The sequence below is a fragment of the Typopeltis vanoorti genome, chromosome 12 (genome assembly GCF_054136105.1).
Source record: "Typopeltis vanoorti isolate ZY-2024b chromosome 12, IOZ_Tvanoo_1.0, whole genome shotgun sequence".
Classification (NCBI taxonomy): domain Eukaryota; kingdom Metazoa; phylum Arthropoda; class Arachnida; order Uropygi; family Thelyphonidae; genus Typopeltis; species Typopeltis vanoorti.
Window position 1 is genome coordinate 99,975,830 of NC_143560.1, and position 25,476 is coordinate 100,001,305.

General features: G+C 34.0%; 1 protein-coding gene across 3 annotated transcripts in view; it reads left to right on the plus strand.

The window, feature by feature from the left end:
* Window positions 1–25,476, plus strand: part of LOC150101057 (microtubule-associated protein RP/EB family member 1-like) — a 151,478-nt gene that overhangs the window by 116,519 nt on the left and 9,483 nt on the right. For all 3 annotated transcript variants that reach the window (XM_090402270.1, XM_090402271.1, XM_090402272.1), the window contains exons 6-7: window positions 7,178–7,275; window positions 17,326–17,484. In XM_090402270.1, the coding sequence (XP_090258396.1) occupies window positions 7,178–7,275; window positions 17,326–17,484 (257 nt within the window). The remainder of the gene's footprint in view (window positions 1–7,177; window positions 7,276–17,325; window positions 17,485–25,476) is intronic.

The window sequence follows — 25,476 nt, forward strand, 5'->3', positions numbered from 1 at the left end:
TATTGTAATATACAACTTGAGCGTGCTGTGATGTCTCTCGTTCATCATAAAGACATTCTTTTTTTGCTAAGGACAATAATGTGTCATTCACGCCTTCTTGCTTGCCACTTAGTTGAACAAGTGTGCATGCTCACTGAGGAAGTTGATGGGCAATTGACAGCTGACAGAGAGCATTTGATACCAAGTAAAAAGAGGAAACGCTAAATAGAAAGTTTAGTTTTCTGTTTCAATGACACTGGTGATATCAGTTATTTTCTCAGAATATGTGATGTAATTAGAGAAATCTTTAATTGTAAAGTGTGACATTAATGAAAAACAATTTTGATATATTGTTTATAAAATAATAAAAGTGAGGATGATTGGAATATGATAAATAAGAAAACACTATAGTCCCATGGAAGTGAAAGTTTTTTATTTTGAGAAAATGCCTGATAAAGAACCGACTCTAATGAACGTTGTTTGTAGGAATTTGTTGTGAAAAACAAAACGTTCAGTCTAGTAGGCTGATTAGGTTTATTAAACAAACCAATAATACAGTGGGTCAGTGAGAGAATGAATTTAACCTTTAAAGATAAAGTTGATCTCTAAGGTATAGGTGTCAGATCCAAAAAAATTTATAGTTATTAATTTAATTTTATTTACCATATATATGGTTTTAATTTCATTAACTTTATATATTTTTTAATTTGATCTTGAGTCAGTCATTTCCTGGTTATAAAAGGAATGAAGTTAAGTCATTGCACCAATCGGATTGACCTCTTGTACATTTATTTAACAGACACTCAGCGTTAAAACAATAAGGTGCATCTGTATGAATTGCATCAAGCATGCTCAAACACACACAAAAATAAACACATGTAATTTAAACAAATTGGTACAGTTTCTTTATAGAGATTAACAGTTTATTGCCTAGTTGTACTTCTTATCCATGTTCTTTCAGCAGATAGTATGTATTGTATCCAGGTTTTGCTGGGCATGTATATACGTTCTGGCCAGTAGGGAGGTTAATGCAGTCTAAGTTAGCTAAATTTCAGCTATACCTTGTGGTGACCTGAACATGATTTCTGTCAGCATTTTAGACTTAATGTAGTAATACATTTTAAAAAACAGTTAACAGATGTAAGGAAAATTAGAATTTAATATAAAGTCTTATATATTTTGCTCATTATAACATGAGCATCATTCAGGAATAATACAAAGACTAGTTACAACATTCAAATTAAGGAATACAAGAACGAGTCATTTAGCGTGAGTGTAGTTCCTCATGTCTTGATTACAGCTGAGTAAACAGGAGAAAGCACTATTAAAGTTCCAGGGAACCAAGCATAGTTCTGTAATTCAAGGTTATTTTTAAAAAATTATGAACAGTTTAAGGCGATTATTAAAAATTTTATTATTATTAAAATTTTTGAGTTTTAATACAGTCTGATAAAATTAGGGTGATGATGCAGTGTTTTGCAAATTCCAAGGAATAGACAATCAAATTTAAATCTACTATAGTGCAAAATAATAATCTGACTCCATTGAACTCTGTCTAGTGTTTCTATGGCATGAGAAGCTAGGCTAGAACCCTCTTATTCTAAAAATCTTACATATTCTTGGATTCTGATTTTAGCAGATCAGCCAGTCTTTCCAAAGTAACAAAGTCAGCAGAAACAGAGCACTTGATAAATGCCAGTTAAAGTCAGGGGTAGAAAAGGAGATGACTTCAGTGCTTCTTTGAAAGAAGTATGTAGATTGTGTATTAGTGAAGAATCCATGCTATTTGTTCAGAAAACCCCTTTAAGGCAGGATATGGAAATCCTTTAAACATCTGATTGTTAGTCTTGCTGAAGGATGATGATAACTTTGAATTCTCTTGTTTTTATAGCTAAAGTGTGTGTGACACTTTTGCCATAAAAACCTCCGTGTGTGTGTGTGTGTGACAGAATCAGGCATTTTAATTATACCAAAAGGAAAAGCATATATCTGTAGCATAGTCATAGTACAATAGATTTGAAATAAATACCTATACAAAAAATATGAAATCTTATGAAATACAAAATTATAGAATCCATTGATTTTCTCTTTGAATTTTCAGTTACACCAAAGATGATCTGTAAGTTTCAGATCAAAATATTTGGTTATTTAGATTAGTAATAAATTTTCTTGTCTGTATTCTTATAGGCATACACCAATGCCACAAAAGTACCACTTAAACTCATTTTAAGGTAATATCCTTCCTACATTTACTTTGCAGGGAGGATATTACCAAAAAGACATAAACTTGACAAGGTTTATGCTCAATAAGGATTTTGTTTCTGAGAAAATGCTGTGACTTTAACATAATTCCTACTTTAACTGGATTTGAAGAAACCATCAGATTACTGTTTCAACCAGATTTATGTGAAAACTGGTCATTCCCTCATGTCTTTAAATTTTCGTTACATCGCTGAGCTTCAAGAGACTTGTGTCATTTCTTAATACTGACCATGGGAATATGATTCTTATTTTGAGTCTCTCTCTCTCTCTGCTGTTCTTTCAGTAAACATATTTGTGTCACAAATAGGTGTCAGAATATCTGAATCCCTTCTTACTCTCACAGTTGTTCTTGACAAAGGAGACAATGTTTCCAGGAATATTCTTCTTTCTTCAAAATATTGAGGATAATTTGTTGTCTTAAGTGATGATGCCAATTGAAACAATGGCTTGAAGTTGCTTTGTACTATTCAGAGCTGAACTTTTTACACCAAACCTCTTCTCCCGCGGGACCTGGTATACACCAGGTAGGTCTAGGGGAAGTGGTTGGTCTTTGGTAGAGCGGATAAGGGATGCCAACTTTTTATATGGTCTGTAACAGGAAGTAAGTCATATTTTTTGAGGATATTCGTTATTTTCTCAGAGGTGCCCTGGATGTAGGGGATGGTGATAGACTTGGTGTAATCTTTATTGTGGAGGGGGGGATTGTCCTACTTTGGCCAAACAGTCAGAACAACAAATATCAGGATTTCAGAACACCAAGACTACATCCGGTTTCACCAGTACAGCTGCTCTGGACTGGCAGACCATGCCTTAGATACCCACCATAAAATTCGTTGGAAGAAAACAAAAATAATTCATCGCAACAAGTTTAAATACGAAAGATTATTCAAAGAATCTTCAGCAGCTCTAAAAAAACGTTCCTAACCTCAACAAATTTGGGTGCATGAAACTGTCCCAAATTTGGGAGACTTTCATTATGAGAACTTCAGCCCAACTGCCAAGACTACCAAATTAGCCCGCAAGAGGGCACCATTAGGACTTTAGGAACAATATTAGTTTCTTGCTTTCTTCCTCATTTGCTTTGTGTTAGTTCCTGAGTGCACATACCATATCTTTATGTTCCTGAAGATGGCAATGAGACATTGCCGAAATATAGAAGTTATTCATTAAAATTCATCATCATCATCATCATCAAATTCCTGCCATGTACCCTCAAGGGGTGTACAGGATATGACAGTACTACATGAAAAAATTACATCATTACTAACTTCCTATCTACAATTTTCCTCCAAATCAGTCTGTTACTTGTCAAGACTCCAACATTATCAGATCTTATATTTCTGTCGTCTAAGGCACTTTGTACCGTATCAATCCACCTATATCTTGGTCTTCCTCTGGGTCGTTTTCCTGCCAACCTGGCAGAGAACACTTGTTTTGCTAATCTTTCCTCTCCCATTCTATTTAAGTGACCATACCATCTGAGATTAGCTCTGCTAACGCATTCCTGGATGCTGACAATGTCAAGTTCTTTCCTAATATCCTCATTTTTAATATGATATTGCCATTGATGCCATCTGTTCACGCCTCTAATCTTTCTCAGGACTCTCATATCTGCGGTCTCTAGTCTTTGGTCAAGTGTTTTACTTCTGACCCAGCTCTCAGATCCATAAGTTAAAATTGGTTTGAACACAGTCTTGTATACAGCTAATTTAGTGTTCCGACTAATTTCTTTCTTATTCCATATGAATTTATTCAATTGACTTCCCACGATACCAGCTTTGCTGATTCTGTTGTCTATTTCTATATTTAGTTTACCATCTTCAGTAAAAATTGTGCCTAAGTAGCTGAAATGTTTTACTTGTTCTACAGGTTCTCCATTCACAACACAGTTGACATTTTCAATGATTCTGCCTATTTTCATTGTCTTTGTCTTTTTATTGCTGACCTTCATACCATATCTATTACAACAGCTATTCAATTTAGTCAGAGAATCTTGCAGACTTGTAGCGGATTTATTTAGAAGTATAACATCCGCATAAAGCAAAGAGCTGACATTAACATCTCCAATTTTGATATCAGGTTTAATACCACATTCCTTCATAATGTGATCCATATAGATAATGAATAACAGAGGGGATAATGTACATCCTTGTCTCATACCAGATTTAACATTAAACCATCTTCCTGTACTTCCTTCAATTCTAACTGCTGACTCACAACTCAAATAAAGACTAAGTATTGCTTGATATAATGTCCCATTGACACCATATAACTGCAGCGTATTGAATAGCTTCTCTCTTGGCACCTTGTCATATGCCTTTTCCAAATCGACAAAACTTAAATACAGATCTTTGTTATATTCCCATGCTTTCTCGACTATTTGTTGTAAAGTGAAGATCTGATCCTGACAGCCTCTATTTGGCCTGAATCCAGCTTGTTCTTCACCAAGCTTTTCTTCCACAATTCTTCTCAACCGTTTCTCAAGTATACTTGCATAGATCTTGCCAGGAACACTCAGTAGGGAAATACCTCTGTAATTCTCACATTCAGTTTTATTTCCCTTTTTATATATGGGTACTATGAGAGCTCTACTCCAATCATCGGGAATTCGTCCCTCTGTCCAGGCTTTCTGAACTATGCAGTGCAGCCACTGTAAGACTCTTATACCACCATACTTAAGCATTTCTGGTCGAATATCATCTACTCCTGCTGCCTTTCCACATTTCAAGCCTTTGATGGCTTTTTCTACTTCAAGTATGGATATGTATTCCTGACTGCATGCCTGGTCAGTGTTTTTTATCACTGTGCTGTCATCACTGCTTGTTTCATTTAGCAGTTTTTCAAAGTAATTACTCCATACTTCAAGGATATCTTTTTCTCCTGTTTTCATTTCACCTTTATCATCTCTAATTCCTTTTACAGCACTCTTTCCTCCATTCCTAAGCTTCTTCAACAACCTCCAGAATATTTTGCCACCTTCTTGATATTTATTTTCCATATTCTTGCCAAAGTCTTCCCATGACTTTTGTTTAGCTAGTTTTACACAGTGTTTAGCTTTCTTACATTTGTCTCTGTATTCTGTAAGAGTAAAAGCTGACTTATTTGCCAGGAACTTTTGATATGCTTTCTTCTTTTCCTTCACTGCCTCTTTAACTTCCTGTGTCCACCAGGGAGTTCTGATTTTTTTATCTTTGCACACAACCTCACCACATGCCTCTCTGGCAGAATCAATCAATGTTTCCTTCAGAGTTTGCCACTGAATCTCCAAGGTTTGATTCCTGTTCTCAAACTCTTTCATTTTCTTTTCAATAATATTTCTGTATTTTAGTCTACAGTTTACATCTGAGAGCTGCTCAACTTTTATTCGCTTTAAAACTTTCTTACATGTTATTCTTTTCAATATGAAATTCAATTTTATCCTGCTCAAGACTAAATAGTGATCACTTCCGATTTCAAATCCTCTGTACACTCTGGTGTCCTCCACCAGGGAGAAAACATCACTATCAACAATAACATAGTCAATGAGACTTTTCTTATTCCTAGCCTCTTCTCTCCATGTGAATTTGTGCACATTTTTATGTTGGAACATGGTGTTAGTAATAACCAGTCCATGTCCTGAGCAGAAATCCAACAGATATTTGCCATTATTATTAGCTTTGCTCTTTTCTCCAAATTTTCCCAAAATATTTTTGTATGTCTCACAATCATTTCCTACGCTACTATTTAGATCCCCAACAAGGACCAACTTTTCCTTTTTCATTGTGTCAGTTGCTTTTTCTAAAGCCTCAAAAAATTCCTCCACTTCTACCTTAGTAGAACCTTCTATGGGACCATAGGCACAAATAAGTCTCATTGTCCAGTTCCCCATTCTCATATTTGCCCACATTACTCTACTTGAGACTGACTGCCATTCAAGAAGATTAGCCTCGTATTTTGTGTTGAATACTATGGCTACTCCTTCTTTTCCTTGATTGTTATTGCCTGAATATAACATTTTGTATTTATTGCTCAGAAAGATCTCACCAGTTTTGGTCTTTTTTGTTTCAGTCACCCCTATTATGTCGATCTGGTACTTATCTAATTCCTCAGCTAGCTCCATTTCTTTGCCATTCAGGCTTCTTACGTTGATAGTACCGATCTTTAACTCTGGTGATGTTGAGTTGGGGTTTGTTTTCAGATTTGTTCCAGTAGCTGACTTTTCGCTGTTCGCCCTGGTTCCCTGACGAAAACAACAGGGGCCTTGTTTAACCAGGCGATGCCCCTGCCGGCATGAAAATTTGTCATGTTGTACCATCATTTTTTATTTTGGTTTAACCAATAAGAATACAATTTGGTCGGCTAAATCCCAAATTGCCAGCTCATCCTCGTTCGTTCAGTATCAAAGTAGATACCCAACAGGGTGCACCACGAGAAGGTGAGGATTGGACATTAGGTCAGAAGCCCTGGTCGGTTCTCCGCATTCCTTTAAAGGCTATGTGGAGGTCTCCTCTCAGTTATACAGCTTTGACCCTTAAGCACCCCTTCATTAAAGTTACCTTTAATTAATATACTTTATATGCGCTGTTAATTCCGTAAACTAATACCAGTTATGTCTAACCAACGTATAACTCTTGCTACTAGAATCATTTCTTGTATCTACATGTTCTTATGATCTGTTAATACTTTTGTAACAGATGGAATTTAATGAAATTTGGTATAAGGATCGCTATTAAAATTAGATTTTGTTTTCACTTGCTTGAGAGTGGGAATTGCGAAAACTGTGAATGGTTTAAGGCACAGATTGATGATCATTTTGTATGAGAGTATGTACTTCCCACAACGAATTCTTTGACTCCATGTGGGTCAGATGTTAATAGGACTGTTACTAACATCTGTGTTTAATTTATTTAAGAATTGGAACTTTAGCATATGGACTTAATTATATTTTTCTTATTAGCTCCTAGATCACAAAGCAAACCCACAATTCCAAGGACATATAATAAGTATGGTGGTTCAGGTGATTCTCAGAGCAGGATTGAAGAATTAACCAATCAGGTAAATCCCTTTGATATGCGTTTGAATCTTACATTAAAATAATGGCAGGTCTCTATTTCCATAATTTATTGAATTAATATCATTTAATGTAATTTATTTCAAAATTTTAGATTAAATATAAATGTTATGTTTTACTCTTTTAAAGTTGAGAGAATTTAAGTATTATATAATGATTATGCTCTTTAGCATTTATATATATATATATACTCCCCCACATGAGGGAGTACAAGATTTGTAACAGAACAGTGCTCTGTGCATGTATGGGCAATTATATTCTTAAAGAAGTATACCAAATGCAATTCCATCAACTCGTGCCAATAATTTCAAGCTATTTTGGATCTGATGTGTGAATATTGTAAACACTACTATAGTATACTTTGAACTTTGACACCTAATTGTCTAGTGTCTTTTATCAGGAGAAAATAAAGAATATATTATGCTTTGGACTTATGACTCTTAGATGATCCTTATTGCTCATTTATAATTCATAAGTTCAGCATTGATTCATAATTTGTTATATGCATTTCAGATATATATGAATCATGTGTGCAAACCATTATATGTTTTAGATTGGAATATTGTCTTTTCTCTTCTCTGTTTTTTTTTAATTGGATTGAATTTATTAATATTAACACAAAGTAAATACGCAATAGATAGAGTGCAATACAAGACAAGTTAAAATACTATATAAGCAATTACAATATGTAATTTCTTATTAAAATTACAGTACTTATTAAAATTAATACATGAAGAAATGCAACAAATCCAATACAAGGCGAGACAAAATACAAAACAAAATTTTGTGTCCTTGGAGGTGTCAAGTATTAATAATAATAAAATTAAATATGGGGTGATACAAATACATCACAAAATTTACAGTATAGTATGATACAAGGCAAGATTTACAAGAATAAACATAAAATACATGTATGTATTTTATGTTTATTCTTGGGCAGCTTCCATACTGGTCACTAGAAAAATACAATATGCATTGAGAGGATACATAGTATAACAGATATTAGCTTGTATATATCCTGTGATTTTTAGGTTATATACATTATTATTATTATTAGACCTCCAGGGAATTCGAGGACTTACCAAGGAAGGCCAATCGTTCACATTAGATATACATACTACTTCAACAGGCAAACTGTTTCACTCACTCGTGGTTCTGAAAGAGAAAAATCTAGCTCTTACCACTTTTTTCACTGTACAGAAGTTTAATTTCTGTGAATGCTCTCTTGTAGTCCCGCCTTCCATATAATGAAATGTTTTATCAACCGATATCCTATAACTCTTTTTCAGAAGTTTATAGACCTATATCATATCACCTCTCTTTCTCCTGTCTGCCAGTGTGTACTCATACTCTCAATCTATATCTCAATCTATATCTCAATCTATGATATAATCCTAATATCATTTTTGTAACTCTTTTCAATCTTTCCACAGCTTTTTTATTCCTTTCAAACTCAGGAGATCAAACCCATGCACAGTAGTCCAGGTGCGGTCATATCAAGACCTTGTAAAGAGGCAAAATTACTTCTATATTCTTCATCCAAGTTTACTTCAACATCACAATTATCCTCTGAGTTATATTTATAATTTTTTTTATGTGACCCTTATACTTCAACTTTCTATCCACCATAACTCCAAGTCTTGTCAATTACTCTAAGCATAATTCCACCAATATAATATGTCGTTGGATATCTCATTAAGCCAAATTGCATAACTTTACACTTGCACTTTATTTGAATTGACAGCCATTATCATTTGTCCACACTTCCAGCCTACTCATATTACACTGTAAATACTGCATATCAGTAGCATCTCTGATTCCCCTGCCTATCTTTGCATCATCAGCAAATGTGAAGGTATCCTGTCAGGCCCTTCCCAATATCATGAATATATTATATTCATGAATATATTATAGATTAAGCAATAATGGTTCAAAGAATGATCCTTTGGGCATACCACAGGTCACCTTAAATCTAGCAGATCCCCCCCCCATGCACAACTTTCTGCCTTTCATGTGGGATCCCGAGAAAATTCCAACAGTATCATAGTGTATCTGTTCCCTTCATCCAATTCAATTACAATGGCAGGCAGAGTTCAGACATGACTTCCCTTTAGTAAACCCGTGTAAAGTATATCTTGCTTGTCCACCCATTTATGTATGCAAGTTCTTACTAACTTCTCTAAAATCCTTAGTCACTCCACAGATACACATAAGTAAGTTCTTAGAGACGTCAGTGTTTCCACCATTCCTTGTGCAATGGGATTATCATACATTCCGTCCATTCCTGTGGGATCTTTCCTAAACTAAAGCTCAAATTATACAAAAATGGGAAGGGCTTGCCAGTTCAGCTGAATATTCCTTTAGCATAGATGCTGATTTCCCATCTGTCCCTATTACCACATTCTTATCCAGGGCATGCATCTCTATTTCTTCATCCAGTAGAGTGCTTGCACTATGTTACATACACCAGTTTGATAGATCTTGGCGAAGTGAGTACTCATTATTTGAACTATTGCTTCTGATTCATAGGTACCGGCTGCTTTCATTCTTTCTTTTGTGCAACATAATGAAAAATTATTTTCTGTTGCCTTTAGCCTATACTGTCAGTTTCTTTTGATACTGTAACTTAGCTTCCCATTATTGTACTCATAACTTTTCTGTCCTGCTCTTTCTCAATCTTTCTTACAAATATATGATCTATACAACTTACTGAGTTGCTTGTTTCACTTGTACTGCCATCTGTGTAAGTTAGGAACCCATTGGGGCACAGTATACATTTATATTCTTCTGTGGCATTATCAGGTTTCCATAAGTCCAAATTTATTTTGCCTCTTAAAATGATGTTGTTTTGATGAATTTAGGATTATATCTAGCTCCATTAAGGACTGTTAGTCAGGCTTGATGGGCATGATAAGTAAACTGTCTGATCATAAATATCTGGATGTCTGCTCATCCCAACTTTCACTCTAATATGAAAGGCATTAATATGGAATTGGTTCACTCCTTGCTACTATAACAGACTTTACACTAGATTTTAATATATTGTCAGGGCAATTCCCTTCTATTTTTCCAGAAGTGTATTAGTGAGATTGATCAGTGGTCGGACAATTTGGCCTGGCTTGTAATTGATGTACCAATTCATCCCACAGATGCTTGATGGGACAGTGCTCTGAGTAGGTCAGTCAAGTTTTTTAACATCTATCTCATCAAACATTCCTGCACAGACCTCACTTTATGGACAGGAGCATTGCCATGTTGATACCGAAAAGGGCCTTCACTAAACTGTTGCCATAAAGTTAGAAGCACAGAATTATCTAGAATGTCATTATAGGCTGCAGCATTCTGATTTTTCATCACTGGAATTAGTGGGCTCAGCATGAACTATGAAAAACAGTCAGAGTCAGACCATGATGTTTCCTCCACCAAAACTTCACAGTTGGTACAACACACTCAGGCAGGTAGTGTTCTGGAATTTGCCAAACCCAGACTCATCTGTTAGATGATGAAATGCGATTCATCACTCCAGAGAATGCATTTCCACTACTCCAGAGTCCAATGGCACCAAGCTTTACACCACTCCACCCAATGCTGCTTGGCATTGCCCTTACTGATGTTAGGCTTTGTGTTTGGCCATGGAAACCCATGTTCTTCAGCTCCCCGTGAACAGTCATGGTGCTGCCATTGCTTGCAGAGGCATTTCATGGCAGGTGTTTCAACCGAGGGTAGGCAATTTTTTTGGACCCCTTCTGCTATGTGCAGAAGGGGTCCAAAAATTTTTGTTCATCAACTCTGGTTTTGTTTTGGTTATTTCTTTAATTTTTCATTAATATCAAGTTTACCCTTTAGATCTTGAATACAGCCAAAATTGAATTCAAACAACGATTTCAGATCAAAATCGTTGTTTCCCTTCTTATCACAGAGCTTACTTCTATAATTTCTTCCTTTATGCCAGTTATGTCTTATATTTGTTCCCTAAATTTCTGAAGAGTTCTTTTAGTTCTGCCATAATTTCAGCATCCTCCCTGTTTAAAACTTTGGCAGAACTGCATTTAAAGACTGTATACTATGTATGGAGGAAGGGTTACTATCAGTGCAACTCTGGTATTTCAGCTTCATTTTGTCTTTTGACATATTCCTAAAGTTAATTTGGATAAACCAATGCACACAGGGTGAAAGTATTCACAAGATTCTGGTAAGGAATTTAATAAATCATTCTTATCATAAACCTTACCTTTTACATCTCTTGCATATTTCAGCAAACATGACCCACCATCAGCATAAGAGTTCTAATATCCACAGACGTTTGAAGTGATCATGGACTACTGATGGGAAAATTTAGATTCCAAGATAATATAAATAAAGTAAAAATAAATAAGGAAATACAATAAAATAAAGTTAAGGTGAAATTATTACAAGAAAACAGTATAAGAATATCAAAATAGACTTAAAGATCAATTCCAAAAGAAAACGTTATCAGTAATGAAGAAGATAATGATTCGTATTGGGAAAAATTCAAAATGAACATTAAACAAGCAGCATATGAAGCACTAGGATAGAAAAAAACTGAAAAATGCAAAACAAGACGGACTCTCTGGTATACTGAAGAAATCAAAGCACTATCAGAAATCAATAAATTTAATATTTAATAAACATAAGATAAAACGAATATAGCCAAGTATGAAAAATATAAAAGACTAAGAAATGAAATAAATAAGAAAATAAGACTCATAAAGCAAAAATATTGGAAAGGCTATTCTAAACAATGAATATGACTTATGGAGCACAGAAACAAGTCCATAATGATTCAAAATCAAAGAAAAGAAATTTATGAATACATGAATATACCAATCATGGAAAAAGAACAATAGGAAAACTATTTCCGAAATATATGATGGCAAAGAAGAAATAAAAATATCTGAAATACCACAGCCAGAAAACACAGATGAAGTTGAAATAAATAATAATTTAATAGAATCAGTCATTTGAAAATTGTGAAATAGGAAATCATCTGGAATAATGAAATGCTTAAATATGGAGGCAAAGAAATGACTCAAAACCTGAGAAATTTCACATATCTTTGTGAAAAGATAGATTCCTAATGAATGGAGAATGAATATTACAATACCAATATTTAAAAGGAAACTAAACTTAAAAACTATTGAGGAATAATCTTACTGTGTACCACTAAAAATATGTACGAAAATTATGAAAGAAGAATTACAATCGTGACTAAATTATAAAGATGAACAACCAGGACCCATAAGGGAAGATCATATACTGATGTTGTATTTATCATAAAGCAAATAACAGAAAAGCAATAGAATTTAACAAACAAATATTTACCTGTTATTTTCATTGACTTATAGAAGGCTTTCGACAGAATCAGATTACAGATGTCCTGAAAATACTAGCATTAAGAAAGATACCACTGTAAATCATTGAAATGATCAAAGATACACACAAAATGAATGTCTAATAAGATTTCAGAACACAAATATGCAAATTCCTATAAGGAAAGGGATCAGATGAGGTGATTCTTTAAGTCCATGTTTATTAATATGAAATAATAACAGAATTTAAGAAGCAGAAATTAAATGGAATAAAAATTAAAAAAGAAAATTTAAATTTGGTTGGTTAACGTAGCATTACTTGCAGAAAATGAAGATGATCTTCAAAAGTAATCATTCAAACTCCAACAGATAAGCAGCAGGCTTTAACATTCAAATATTAACAGAGAAATCAAAAACAATGGTAATTACAAAAAAAAAAAAGGAAAAAAAAAGATCAGATGTAAATTAGATCTAAATGGAAAAATGCTGGAAAAGTAATGAAATTGAAATACCTAGGAATAACTGAACAGTGAAAATGTAACATAGAATGAAGTAAAAGAAAAATCCCTGAAGGCTAATAATACTTTATTACCCTTCAGGGATTTTTCTTTTCAGGATGTCTAAATTCAACTATATGGAAAAACAAAGATCTAATGTAAGAAACGAAAGTAAGAATATATAAATCAGTAGTCTAACCAGTATTGATGATAATGATATATGCATGTGAAACAAGAATAGAAACATCAAAAATACAAGAGATAAATATGACATGTGAAATGAAAACATTAAGAAAAATAGTTAACAGTATTTGATAGAGTAAAAAATGAAAAGATTTATGAAGCATGTCAACTACAATCCATAAACAGATTAATAAAAAAATAGAAGATTATAATGGAATCAGCATGTTAACAGGATGGATCAAAAAGAATAGTTAAACTAGAAAGAGACTGGAAACCAAATACAAAAAGATCAGTTGATAGTCTACCCATTGCTTTCTCGGTCTATCTGCATTGAAGTATTAGAGAAGCAACAAGTTGAAGCTTAAAGCAAGAAGGCCACCATCGGCAGATAGTTAGACATATGCACATTGAGGGGTTTATAGTCCACAATCTTTGTTCACCAGATTTGTCTGACCACTTTGCTCGTAATGGAGACTTAATTACAGTTTTTCAAAAACTAGTTGACTGAATTAAATGATCCACATCGCATGTCTACTTCTTTGACTTCACAAGTACAATAATCTCTGTGTGCTATTTAAATTAACACAGAAAGATGCAAAACACAACCTGCGTTGATTTTTAGAATCGAATGCTCTACTGTTGTTAATTAGGGATGAAGTACATCAACAGCAGTTTACCTTACGATATTATCATCAGATACCATGAGAGGATGTACAGGATATTATGATACTACATTACTATCATTCAACTCCTGACCTCTATGGAGTCTAAAGACCTATTGTGCAAGGCAAATGCTATTACACACACAAAGCCCATCAAACCATGCTTTAAACTCATTTGGTATATCTGCATTCACCACAATGTCAAAGCATTCCACTGACCACTCTTCGTGCAAAGAACCCACTCATTATGCTTCTGCTTATACCCTCCTTATCCAATTTCCAGGTATGTTCCCCTTGTTCTACCCTTTCCTCCATTCTATGAAAAATTTCTTCCACATTACTCTGGTAACAACCCTTTACCAATTTAAATCTCAATCATATCCCCTCTCTTCCTCTTATTCACAATGCTTCACAAACTTCATTCCCTCAATCTGCCCTCATATCCCACATCCCAAAAACTGTTAATGACCTTAGTCTTCTGCAGGCCATTTCCATAATATCCTGATTACCATGAAAACCAGGGAAGAACAAATCTCATATTTGTAGATTTAGGGACTCAAAAACACACGTGTTGAATAGATTATTTTATTAATTACAAATAAAATAAAACTTGACGTTTCGACCTCTATATCGAGGTTATCATCAGAAGAATACAACTGTATACAGAACCAAGCTACATGCTCATGCTTTCTATACCAATAAACTAAATCTACATAGTTAATAAATCTTTTTTCTAGCCTGACCTCTAGTGATAGAAAAGAAAAACAAAAAAAAAATAATAAAAAAAAAAAATAAATAAATAAAAAAAAAAAAATATATATATATATATATAAAAATTATATATATATATTAAATAGATAAATGCAACTACAATAAACTGTTAGAGTCCTCATGTATTAATATTCTGGATAGTTACAAAATGATTTCTTTCAGTTGCTATTGAATGTTCTAAACACTTCACCAGGTTGTCTTCTTGTAGTGGGAATTTTTCTAATGTTTTTTTTCTAAATTTTTTTTTATATATATATATATTTATTTTTTTATTTATTTATTTTTTATTTTTTTATTTCTTTATTTTTGTTTTTCTTTTCTATCACCAGAGGTCAGGCTAGAAAAAAAGATTTATTAACTACGTAGATTTAGTTTACTGGTATAGAAAGCATGAGCATGTAGCTTGGTTCTGTATACAGTTGTATTCTTCCGATGATGACCTCAATATAGAGGTCGAAACGTCAAGTTTTATTTTATTTGTAATTAATAAAATAATCTATTCAACACGTGTGTTTTTGAGTCCCGAAATCTACAAATATGAGTGCTGATCACCGTGTAACCCTAAAAGAAAGGGAAGAACAAATGTGTGCACAATAATCCATGCAAGGCCTTATACAATGGAACCAAAATCTCTTTATTTCTACAAGTTAAGTCCTCTGCATCATTGTCATAATCTGATGTGATGTCTTCACAACTTGTGCAATGTGGCCTCTGAATTTCAGATCATTATCTACTACCACTCTCCAAGGTTTCTTATCTCCTCAACTTCCTCCCAAATTTCCCCACTGCCATTGTGTTCTGTTCAAGGCAAGATTCAAAAATCATTTAAAAAAGTCAGTAACAAATCCGCATGGCCAATAATCATGAAGACACTAAATTATCAAAAATAAATATGTGAAAAAAAAGTTACTTTTAATATTCTGCAATACTTTCTTCACATGACTCATTCGTGTGATTTTTGTAATCCATTTTGCTTCAATTTTTGTAATGGGTATTAGAATCTTGTCTGTTCTTTTGGTACTTTTTTTTCATTCCACACGGTGTTACACAACCAGTTTAGTTTGGCTATCATTGATGTTACAGTGGCAGGAAGAAATTCCAGAGGATTGATGCAGTTAGAAAGTACCTTAGAACATCAAAATCACCATGCACTTAAGGTCTGACAACATTAGAGTTTTGACAGATAACAGGCTAATTCAGAGGAAAATTGTACAGGAAGATAGTAATAATTTAAAATTTTTTGCATTGAATCTAATGATTTATCAAAAATAAATGAAATGCAGACATTTCTCACCTGAACAGTTGGTTACCTTTTAAAAAATTTTAACATTTGTCTGAATATGAAATAATACTTCCATATTGTGGAATGGCATAATGAATAATTTGATGAACTGTTTAATTTATTTAAATAAATTAAAGATGCAAATAAAAATTTTGCATGTGAAGTAACATCACGACTGGGCTTCTTGTATATAGAAGCTTTCTCTAAACCAGAGTATTTTAGTAATCAAGTATGACACCTTTTGACTACATGTATATGGAAATATGACTTCTGCATTACTTCAACCTTGGTAACACTTCTGGATCTGACTCCCATTGATGAGACCTCAATAAAGGTCGAAACCAGTCTAGGTAGTGGCCCTTTCCATAATGCATAGCATCATACATGTCTGTAAGGATATGTGTTACATTATGGGATACTAAGGCAATTAATGTGAAATCATTAACCTTCTATATACAAGTAGCCCAGTCGTGATGTTATTTCATTTGCAAAATTTTAATTTTTATTTGTTTGCACTTGAATAAAAGGATTAAAATAAGAATATAATTTCTTGACATCTTTAATTTATAGTATAATCAAGTGAAAAAAAACTTTCAAACAAATTTCATTTATTTGTTATTAGCTGAAATTTCTATATGCAGTATCAGTTAATCAGCATAAAGGAATAGTCTTAATAATAAAGCTTTTCTTTTCTTTGTCTTATTCCGCACAGGCATTCACTTTTAATATTACTTTACTGAATAAAATATAGTGAAATCATGTGCAAAGTTTCACTGTATGACTTCATATACTAGAATAAGGACTGCTAAATCTGGTTTTTAGCTACAAAACACATATAAACTGTGTCTAACTGGTCAGAGGTTTTTTTATTGTAAAGTAATAGCCTACTAGTTTCGCCGACTTGACTGTTGACTTCGTCTAGGCATACAAGGTAACAAAACAGCTTTCAAAAAAGATCAAAAAACATGCTAAGGATATCAGGTTAAAACATAAACAAATAAATCAGGTTAAATATTATCTAAATTCAAATAAAACGCTACATCAAATTTATATTTTAACCTAATATCCTTAGCTTGTTTTGATGTTTTTAAAGCTGTTTTGTCACCTTGTCCAGACGAAGCCAACAGTGAAGTTGGCGAAACTAGTAGGCTATTACTTTACAATAAAAAAAAAAAAAAAAAAAAAAGCACCTCTGACCAGTTAAACCCAGTTTATGTGTTTTGTATATAATCAGTGGTCGAAAAGAACATTACAATGGTTTTTAGCTTTTGTAGAAATTCCTCCTATCTAATGTGATATCAATTTGTAGTTGACAGAAATGAAAATTGTGATTGAGGGACTAGAACGAGAACGTGACTTTTACTATGGAAAGTTGAGAGACATTGAAGTCCTTTGTCAAGAGCAAGAGCAGAATGGTGAGAAGAATGTTTTTGTGCAGCAGTTTTTGGACATATTGTATGCCACAGAGGTATGCTTTAATTATATTAGTATTTAATACTTTTTTTTTAACTTATTAAACTTATCTGGCTTTTCATCCACTCACATGTAATGAACAGCATCAATCACTTGAACAGAACTACTGAGTAGAAAGCTAATTTGTTTTTCAGTAGATGTGTTTCTCCGTCCAAAATTATAGTATACCTAGAAAACATTCCAAAAATGTAATGCGGCCTAGCTACAATAAATAAATACATTAATTTGTCATTTATTAAAATGCATAGATATTTATTGATAATATTTTATATCTCAATACAGCAGGAAATATAAAAACACTGTAATCTTTTATGCTCAAAGCCATTAATTTTTAAAGTCCAGCTTTGTGTTATGGAGGAATAGATGTTTCATACGTTGTGGGACAACATGCGAAACATCTACTCTTCCTTTCCATACTCAAATCACTTTCCAATCTCATCATCCAACCAGCACTATTTTAGTTAGAGTAATTTTTCTAGATTGAATAGAACCTTTCTTCCCTAATCCATTCAAAAATTCTTGTCCACTGTCTGAGTCTTGGAATTACAAATATATACCAAAGCAGTCAAAGAAAAAATAATCCGGCATATAAGTATCATGAGAATTTTGGGGCTTCATTCTCACCCTGTGCCATGACAAGTATCAAATGCAAAACACCCAGCATTGTATCCAAATCTGACTTTGAAAGGGCCAAAGGCAAAAATCTCACCTCTTGTACAAAGGGCATTCTTGCATTCCGATCTTTGGTACATTTACTATGCAGCATGGAAGCAAGCTCATATTCAACCCATTACAAAAGAAAAATAAAAGGGATCAGAAGGCACACAGAACGTGCACCACTTTTACCTAAATCTCCCAGTAGCATTTAGGTGTTTCACCACTGTTAAAAAAAAAAAAAAAAAAAAAAAACTAGAAGACAAATGTGATTTCTTGCAGCATTCTTTCATTCCAGTTCCTTCAAAGATGACCTGAGAAGATTGCTCATCTTACCAGAAACAATATGCTACAATCTTGCTTTCATTTTTTTTCCCAGAAAGACATAAGAAGAATCTTAAATATCCTAGATATTAAAAAGTCTCCTGGTTTTGATGATACTTAAAAGTTGTGCTCTAGAAATACCTATACTTATTATCTGTACACTCTTTTATATAGGGACTTCGTGTAATATGGAAATGCAAAATGATATTCTGTATTACCAGAAGTGCCTCTGCTCAGCTAGCATTTCCCTTCTTCTGCATGCTCCGAATACATGCCATGGAAAGGTTTGAAGAAACCTGGACTTCTGCTGTTGTCATTTCTAGGATATTTGATTAGGTCTGGCTTCTACTCTGATTAGATGGTTTTCTCTCTAGTTGTGCATGCATGTCATGGTGAAAAGCTTTCTCCCTTCACGATGAATAAGTGCTCCAAGGCTGTGTTCTATTGTCTGTCCTCTTTCTCTCACTGAACTCTAACCCTCTACATAGTTTTGCTGATGGTGTATCGCGGAGTATCTGACTTTTGTTCAGATACACATTTTATATATTTTTTTTAAGAAATTAGGTGATTTATTGATTAAGCAATCTTGTCATAATAATAATTGGAAAGCGGCATAGTTATTAACAGTTTGTAACTATGTTATAAATATCACTAAACTGACACCATTACATAATGGTGACGGAGACAATGGGAGCTGACAATTTTCAAATTCAAGAACTGCACTTTTTTCAGCCAACAAATATCGAGGCATTATTATTCTTTTACTTTATTACACAGTTTTCTTACCTTAAAATTTATTTTACACATTGTTTTGTTCTACTTATGCAATGAGAGCGCTGTTGAGTTTTAACTGACGATTTGTAGTAATATTACACGTGTGCAGACATTCATTCAATTAGTATTGCAGCTAGCAACAGCTGTTTGAAGTTTTGTTTTGGTTTCATTGCTGTGGTGTTTGGAATAAGGGCTTGGGGCCCTTATTCCAAACACTTTCAGCTATACTGGCCCCGGGCTTGGGGCTAGCATAGCTAACAATTCAGACCTATGGCTGGAGGGATTGTTTTAATTATTTCTGACTGTATCCATATGTGTTCACAAGGCCAGTTTGCCTGCTTGTGGGATGAAAAACTCCAGATAAGCTGGGGGATAAACCCTGCTGTCCACGCCCAAGACCAGCTAACTTGGCTATGGCTGAGAAAGATCCTTAAGCTCCTCACGTTGTCGACGGGAATCGAACCTAGAACACTCCTTCTCCAGGCATATGGTTGTGAAGCGCATAGCCACTAGGCTAACCGCATAGACACTTTAGAACTAATTGTATTAAATGTATTGGAAAGCAAAAGTTAATTGCTAGAAAGGATTTTTCTTTTTTTGTTAAGACCTGTTTTATTGCTGAAATTAAATTTGTGTGAAAATGGGAGAGAGAAAGTGTATCTGTTATGAAATCTTTTCAAATGAATTTTATGTAAATAATTGTATTTGTATAATTTTCTTTATTAATTAAACTTCTTTTTGTATAACAGTTCTCTTATCTTATGTGGGTGATATGTAATATGTAAGATTTATACTGGTGCCCAAAACTTAAGGACAAACACTATTTCTGACGACTACAACTGCAAAATTAGGACAAATCAGCTTGTGGTAATTTATATAACTGGTTTTAAGTAGAAAGTGGGTACACATCCAAATTTTTGAACTGCGCACAAAGGGTGGTAGCACTCAACAGGATAAAAGGCAAAAGGCTGCACTAAGCAAATTGTGTTTGAGGAAAGCTCTTTTCATGAAAGAATCAAGTTGCAAACTTGGATGTCTTAATGTCTGAAAGACATCATCTAGATGATTTCACATGGGAAAGAATTATTGGAAAGCTTGGAGAAGGCTGCAGAATTACTGATAGTGCCAGAGAATTTGGAATCTCACACAGTGTTGTATCTAGGCTCTGATTAGCATTTCACACCAATGGAATGAGTTTCAGATCTTTGCTAAGAGGTCGCTCTCACTCTACCACAGAACATGAAGACAAATTTTTGGTTATAACAGCAAAACGTAATCAACGCACCATGGCAGGTCGGCTTGCACATTAGTTTCATTCAAGCACAGGTACGTGGATATCTTGACAGACTGCAGCAAGACGTCTCCGACAGGTAGGCCTGTACACCCGAAGGCCTGTAGTCTGCATTCCTTTGAAGAAAATTGACAATGAAACATGACATTGAAGAAAAGAAGTTCTTCAATGTCATGCTCAATTGTTCCATGGTGCTGTAAGCAAAGAATTCGTTTTTGTAGATGACAGTGCCACACCACATCATACACGAGCAGTGTATGATGGTACTTCTGGAGACTAAGGATATTAATCAAATCGAGTGGCCAGCATGCTACCCAGATCTCAGTTCCATAGAACACATTTGAGATGCAATAGGTAGATGCATTGCTGCTCAGAATTCCTCTCCAGAAAGCCAACAAGGCCTTATCCTTGCTCTGAAGGAGGAGTGGACCAGTTTGCCTCAAGAATTCCTGAATCGCTTGTTGCTAAGCATAGTACGACATTGTGAGATCTGCATTGCATTTTGTGGTGGACATATTCCACACACATTCCTTGTAAAGTAAATAAAAATATCAGAAAGAAATCAAATGATACCTCATGGTACAAGCATACTTTTTAACTGTAGGCAAAAACACACAAAAGAAATGTTTTTTTAATCATTCTATTTTTTTTTATTGAAATTTTTACGATAAAATTGAATGGAACATCTGAATGTCGAAAGTTTATTTTCCACTTGGTTAGAGTATAATAAATTTAGTTTAATCCTTTATCCAAGTGTGAGCAAACAAAGTTTGCGCCTGAAAGTATCTTCAGGACTGGGTTAAGGTGGTACACACCATCTGAATGTCACTGCTAAAATGATGACATACACATTCAAATATCTCACATTTTATGTTTTAAGGAATTAGCTAATGTGTATCAAAGTTTTATATAGTTACTTTTTAGATGAGAATTAAAAAAAAAAAAAAAAAAAGTTAAAGGAATGGATTTGGTAACCTAGAGATTTATCTGAAAGTGTTTTTCTATCAAATGACAACCAGAAGATAAGAATCTAGAAGAATGAATATAATATTTTTAAGGGTAAACAGCATACTTTTGAATGACTGAATTCCTAGTCTAGTTTCAATCTACTGTTTATTTAACCATATATTTGTTCCTGTCATTAGACAAAATTCTTTAAATGGTATCTCCATGGAGTGCAGAGACTCATCATGGGAGACCAAAACTAAATAGTTTACACACGAAACCTGTCATAACCTCTCCTTAAATTCATCCATTGTCAGGACACTTGCAACTTCTTGCAATTCGTTCCACTCATTCATCACTCTCCATACAGTCTAGTCCACACACTTAAAAATTCCACGGATGACCCCTAGTTCATCAACAGCAGCCCGGCTCTGTCTTTTGCCTCTGTCACCTTCCTACCATCAGCATTGTGTAAAGATATCCTACCATAGTCATTTCTCTTCTTTACATAACAAAAAAAAAACTCTTTTGGATTTATGCTAGGTACTTATGAGAGAAAATTAGGTACTCCTAATTTTCTCTCATAATCTGATTTGGCCTTTCTTACTCTTCTTGCTTGCACTTTGTACTGTCCATGAGTATGTTGAACTTTTTTTTTCTTTATATTCCCTTCATGTTTTTTTTTTCATCCCTTGCTTTATATCTGTACTTCACTTAGTTGTGTTGTGTCCTGAATAATCAAAAATTGGGACAAAAGATTATTTTATTCAGGAACCAACTATCTTTAATTATAGGCAGAGAATGTTGTGCTTTGGTAAGGAAATAAAAATGTACATTATAACTTTAAGGCAAAACTGAGGAAATGTTTAGCATAAGAAATGTGAGACTTAACCCATTTGTGCAGAGTTAAATAGAGGAATTTATATAAGATTATAATTTAATTAGAGTATCCCATTCTATGTATTAGAATGGGATACTAATTTTAGTATCCCATTATTTATTAATGCCTGAATTTTAGTTTGTTTAAGGATAGGAGGGTGATAGCTGATTTGCTAAATTTATTGGAAAACTATTACAGATGTTAGAAGGGAAATAACTGTGTATAGTGAAACATACAAATATATATATATATAAGAAAGAAAAAGAAAAGCAGATATAACAGTTGATCCTTCTCCCCATCTGGGTATGCATTCTGATGCTGTTTCTCTCAAACAATCGCTGACCACTTCCCATGCACTGCTGACTTTCTTTCCTCATAGCTTCTCAAGCCATGGCACTGCTCCAAGATGCCGCCTAAGTTTTTCGTAATTACCAGCTTTATAGTTTAAACCCTTTATTGACAGAGAATTCCACATGTTTGGCACCTTCCTCGGAGGTAGAGTACATAAGTGATTGTATTGATGGGATGGCTTCAAAAAGTGGAGAATTGTTATGCTTGTATACTAATGTATGGAGTATCAGAAATAAAGGGACTGATCGAATCAGTATGCCCAAAGATAATTGGCATAAGTGAAACTATGTTGACTGGGGATGATATACTGTCAGGACTTGAAATGTAGCATATAGAATTTTCTGAAAGGATAGAAGGTAAAGAGAGGAGGGGGGGAGTATTGTTAATAATAACAGAAGAATTGTGTCCTTCAAGAGTGGAACTGAAAAATAGTAGTACATGTGAAGATTTCAAAGCTCTTTGGTGTGAAGTTGAGATCAATAGAATAGTATATCTAATAGGATGTTGTTATAGGCCAGGGAATGTGGAGAGCACTGATTGTGAAATGTTTAGACAGATTAATTGAGCAAGGAAAATGATACATTCGAATGGGAGATTTTAATTATAGGAATGTGGATTGGAAAGAAAAAATAGTGTATAGTAACAAGGAGAATGAATTTTTTTTTTTTTTTTTCTCAAGATAACTATCTAAAGCAGTATAGATAGTTATCAAGTAAAGTTATCAAGAAGGTCCATATGTGGAACAATAAGGTTGGTAATTTTGAAAAGCTCTGTAGTCAGCTAGTGTCAATACATTGGGTTGATGAATTGTGTAGAGAGGATGTTGACAGTGCATGGGAAATGATATGGCAGTATCTAACATAAGCAAAGCATAACTATATACCAAGAGTTAATTGAATAAATAGAGTAGGAGTGAGATGGATGAATGAACAGTGAAATCGAGTAAGCAGTGTTACAAGAGAACTTGTTATGAAGGAAGTACAAGACAGTTTATAATGAACAGATGCATGAAAAATATAAACTGCAGGCCAGAAAGTTACAATCATGGTTGAAAAATAGAATATGAGAGGAGATTGGCAGTCAGGTCAAAGCTAATCCAAGGGAATTTATTTGCTATTTGACAAGCAAGAGGAAAAATTATAGCAGATTGATGCTGGATAGTTATGGTAGCAGAGTAACCATAGCAAATGATATAGTGGAATTATTTAAGGAGCACTTCATCAGTGTATATGACAGTGGTGGGAACTTGCTGTGCAACATATAGAAGGGAGACAAGGATTAGGAGAATTAAAGGTGAAAGAATCAGAGGTGTATCAAGTGTTGTTTGGGTTAGATTGACATATTACCACATATTTTTAAAGAATGTGCAAAAGAGTTAGCCATGCCCTTGACCTGGTTATTTAATGAAAATCTTGCAGTGAGAAGGCAAAATAATACTTCTCCACAAGCATGGTTCTAAAACAGAAATTTCCAATTATAGATTGGTCTGTATTGCAGTTGTGATCAAAGTGTTGAAAAAATGTGTTAGAAATAGAATACAGGATTGGATTTGATGGACATAAGATTTTCTATGATGGTCAACATGGGTTTGTAAAGGGTATGTATTATTTTAGTAATCTGCTTATGTCAGGTGACAAATGTGTTGGATAAGGGAGATTCATATACAATGAGTCATGTATACCACATGACTGATTGTGGTATTCTATACAATTGGTATAGAATACCACAATCAGTCATGCAGCTTATACTTCTGCAGGTGTATAAGCTGCAGAAGATGGATTAAATAGCATATTGTTTACATGGATTGAAGATTACTGTTTAACTTATTTGTAATGTTATTTCATGTGGATTGACTGGGGGGATCTTCAAATGTTTGCCTATGATGCAAAGTTAAGTAGAATTATCAGGAATAATGCTGATTCTTTACAGGAAGATATGAATAGACTTTTAGTTTGGACAAATGAGTGTGGTTGAAGCATTTAATATTGATAAATGCAAGTTGTTACACTTTGGGATACAGAGATATATGACTATGTACTTCAGGAAGTGGATGAGATTCACGATCTTGGAGTGATGGTAGACACTGAAAGTTCCGAGGGAACATCACATGTGTTGCAAAGACTGCCCATCATATTGTTGAATATGAATGTTGATAGATGCACTACCACCTCCTTATCCCTACACGTTAATGTACTTTTTATCATAGCAGCTATATAAGGCATTGGTCAGACAACACATGGACTATCTATTGTACTCAAATTTGGTTGCCTAGCTTTCATTGTGATGTGGAAATACTAGAGAGGGTCCAAAGACAAATGACAAAGTGATATCTGGACTCTGTAATGTTGGTAAGGAGTATTTGAAGGGATGTGGATTATGGTGGTTGGTGGATAGGAGGAGATATGATAGAGACATTCAGGTATGTTAAGGGATTGTATCAAATTAATACAGAAGGAATTATAAAAAAGAATGGATGTTAAGATGGGAAGAACGAGATGCTATCCCTAGAAGTTGTATAAAGCTGTGGTGAAGAATGGTTTAAGGAGTACATTTTTAACATGGAGAGTTGTTGGTGAGTGAATGCATTGTGAATGCATGGAGTGTAAATAACTTCAGAATTCATCATGATAAACATGTTGCTGGTTGAGCAGGCCCCTCACAATGAATCTATTAACTCCATGGAGGTTATCAAAATAATAATTATTATTTTATGAGACAGATAAGTGAATGTAACATACAAGTTTATTTACTTTAAAAGGAATATCAGT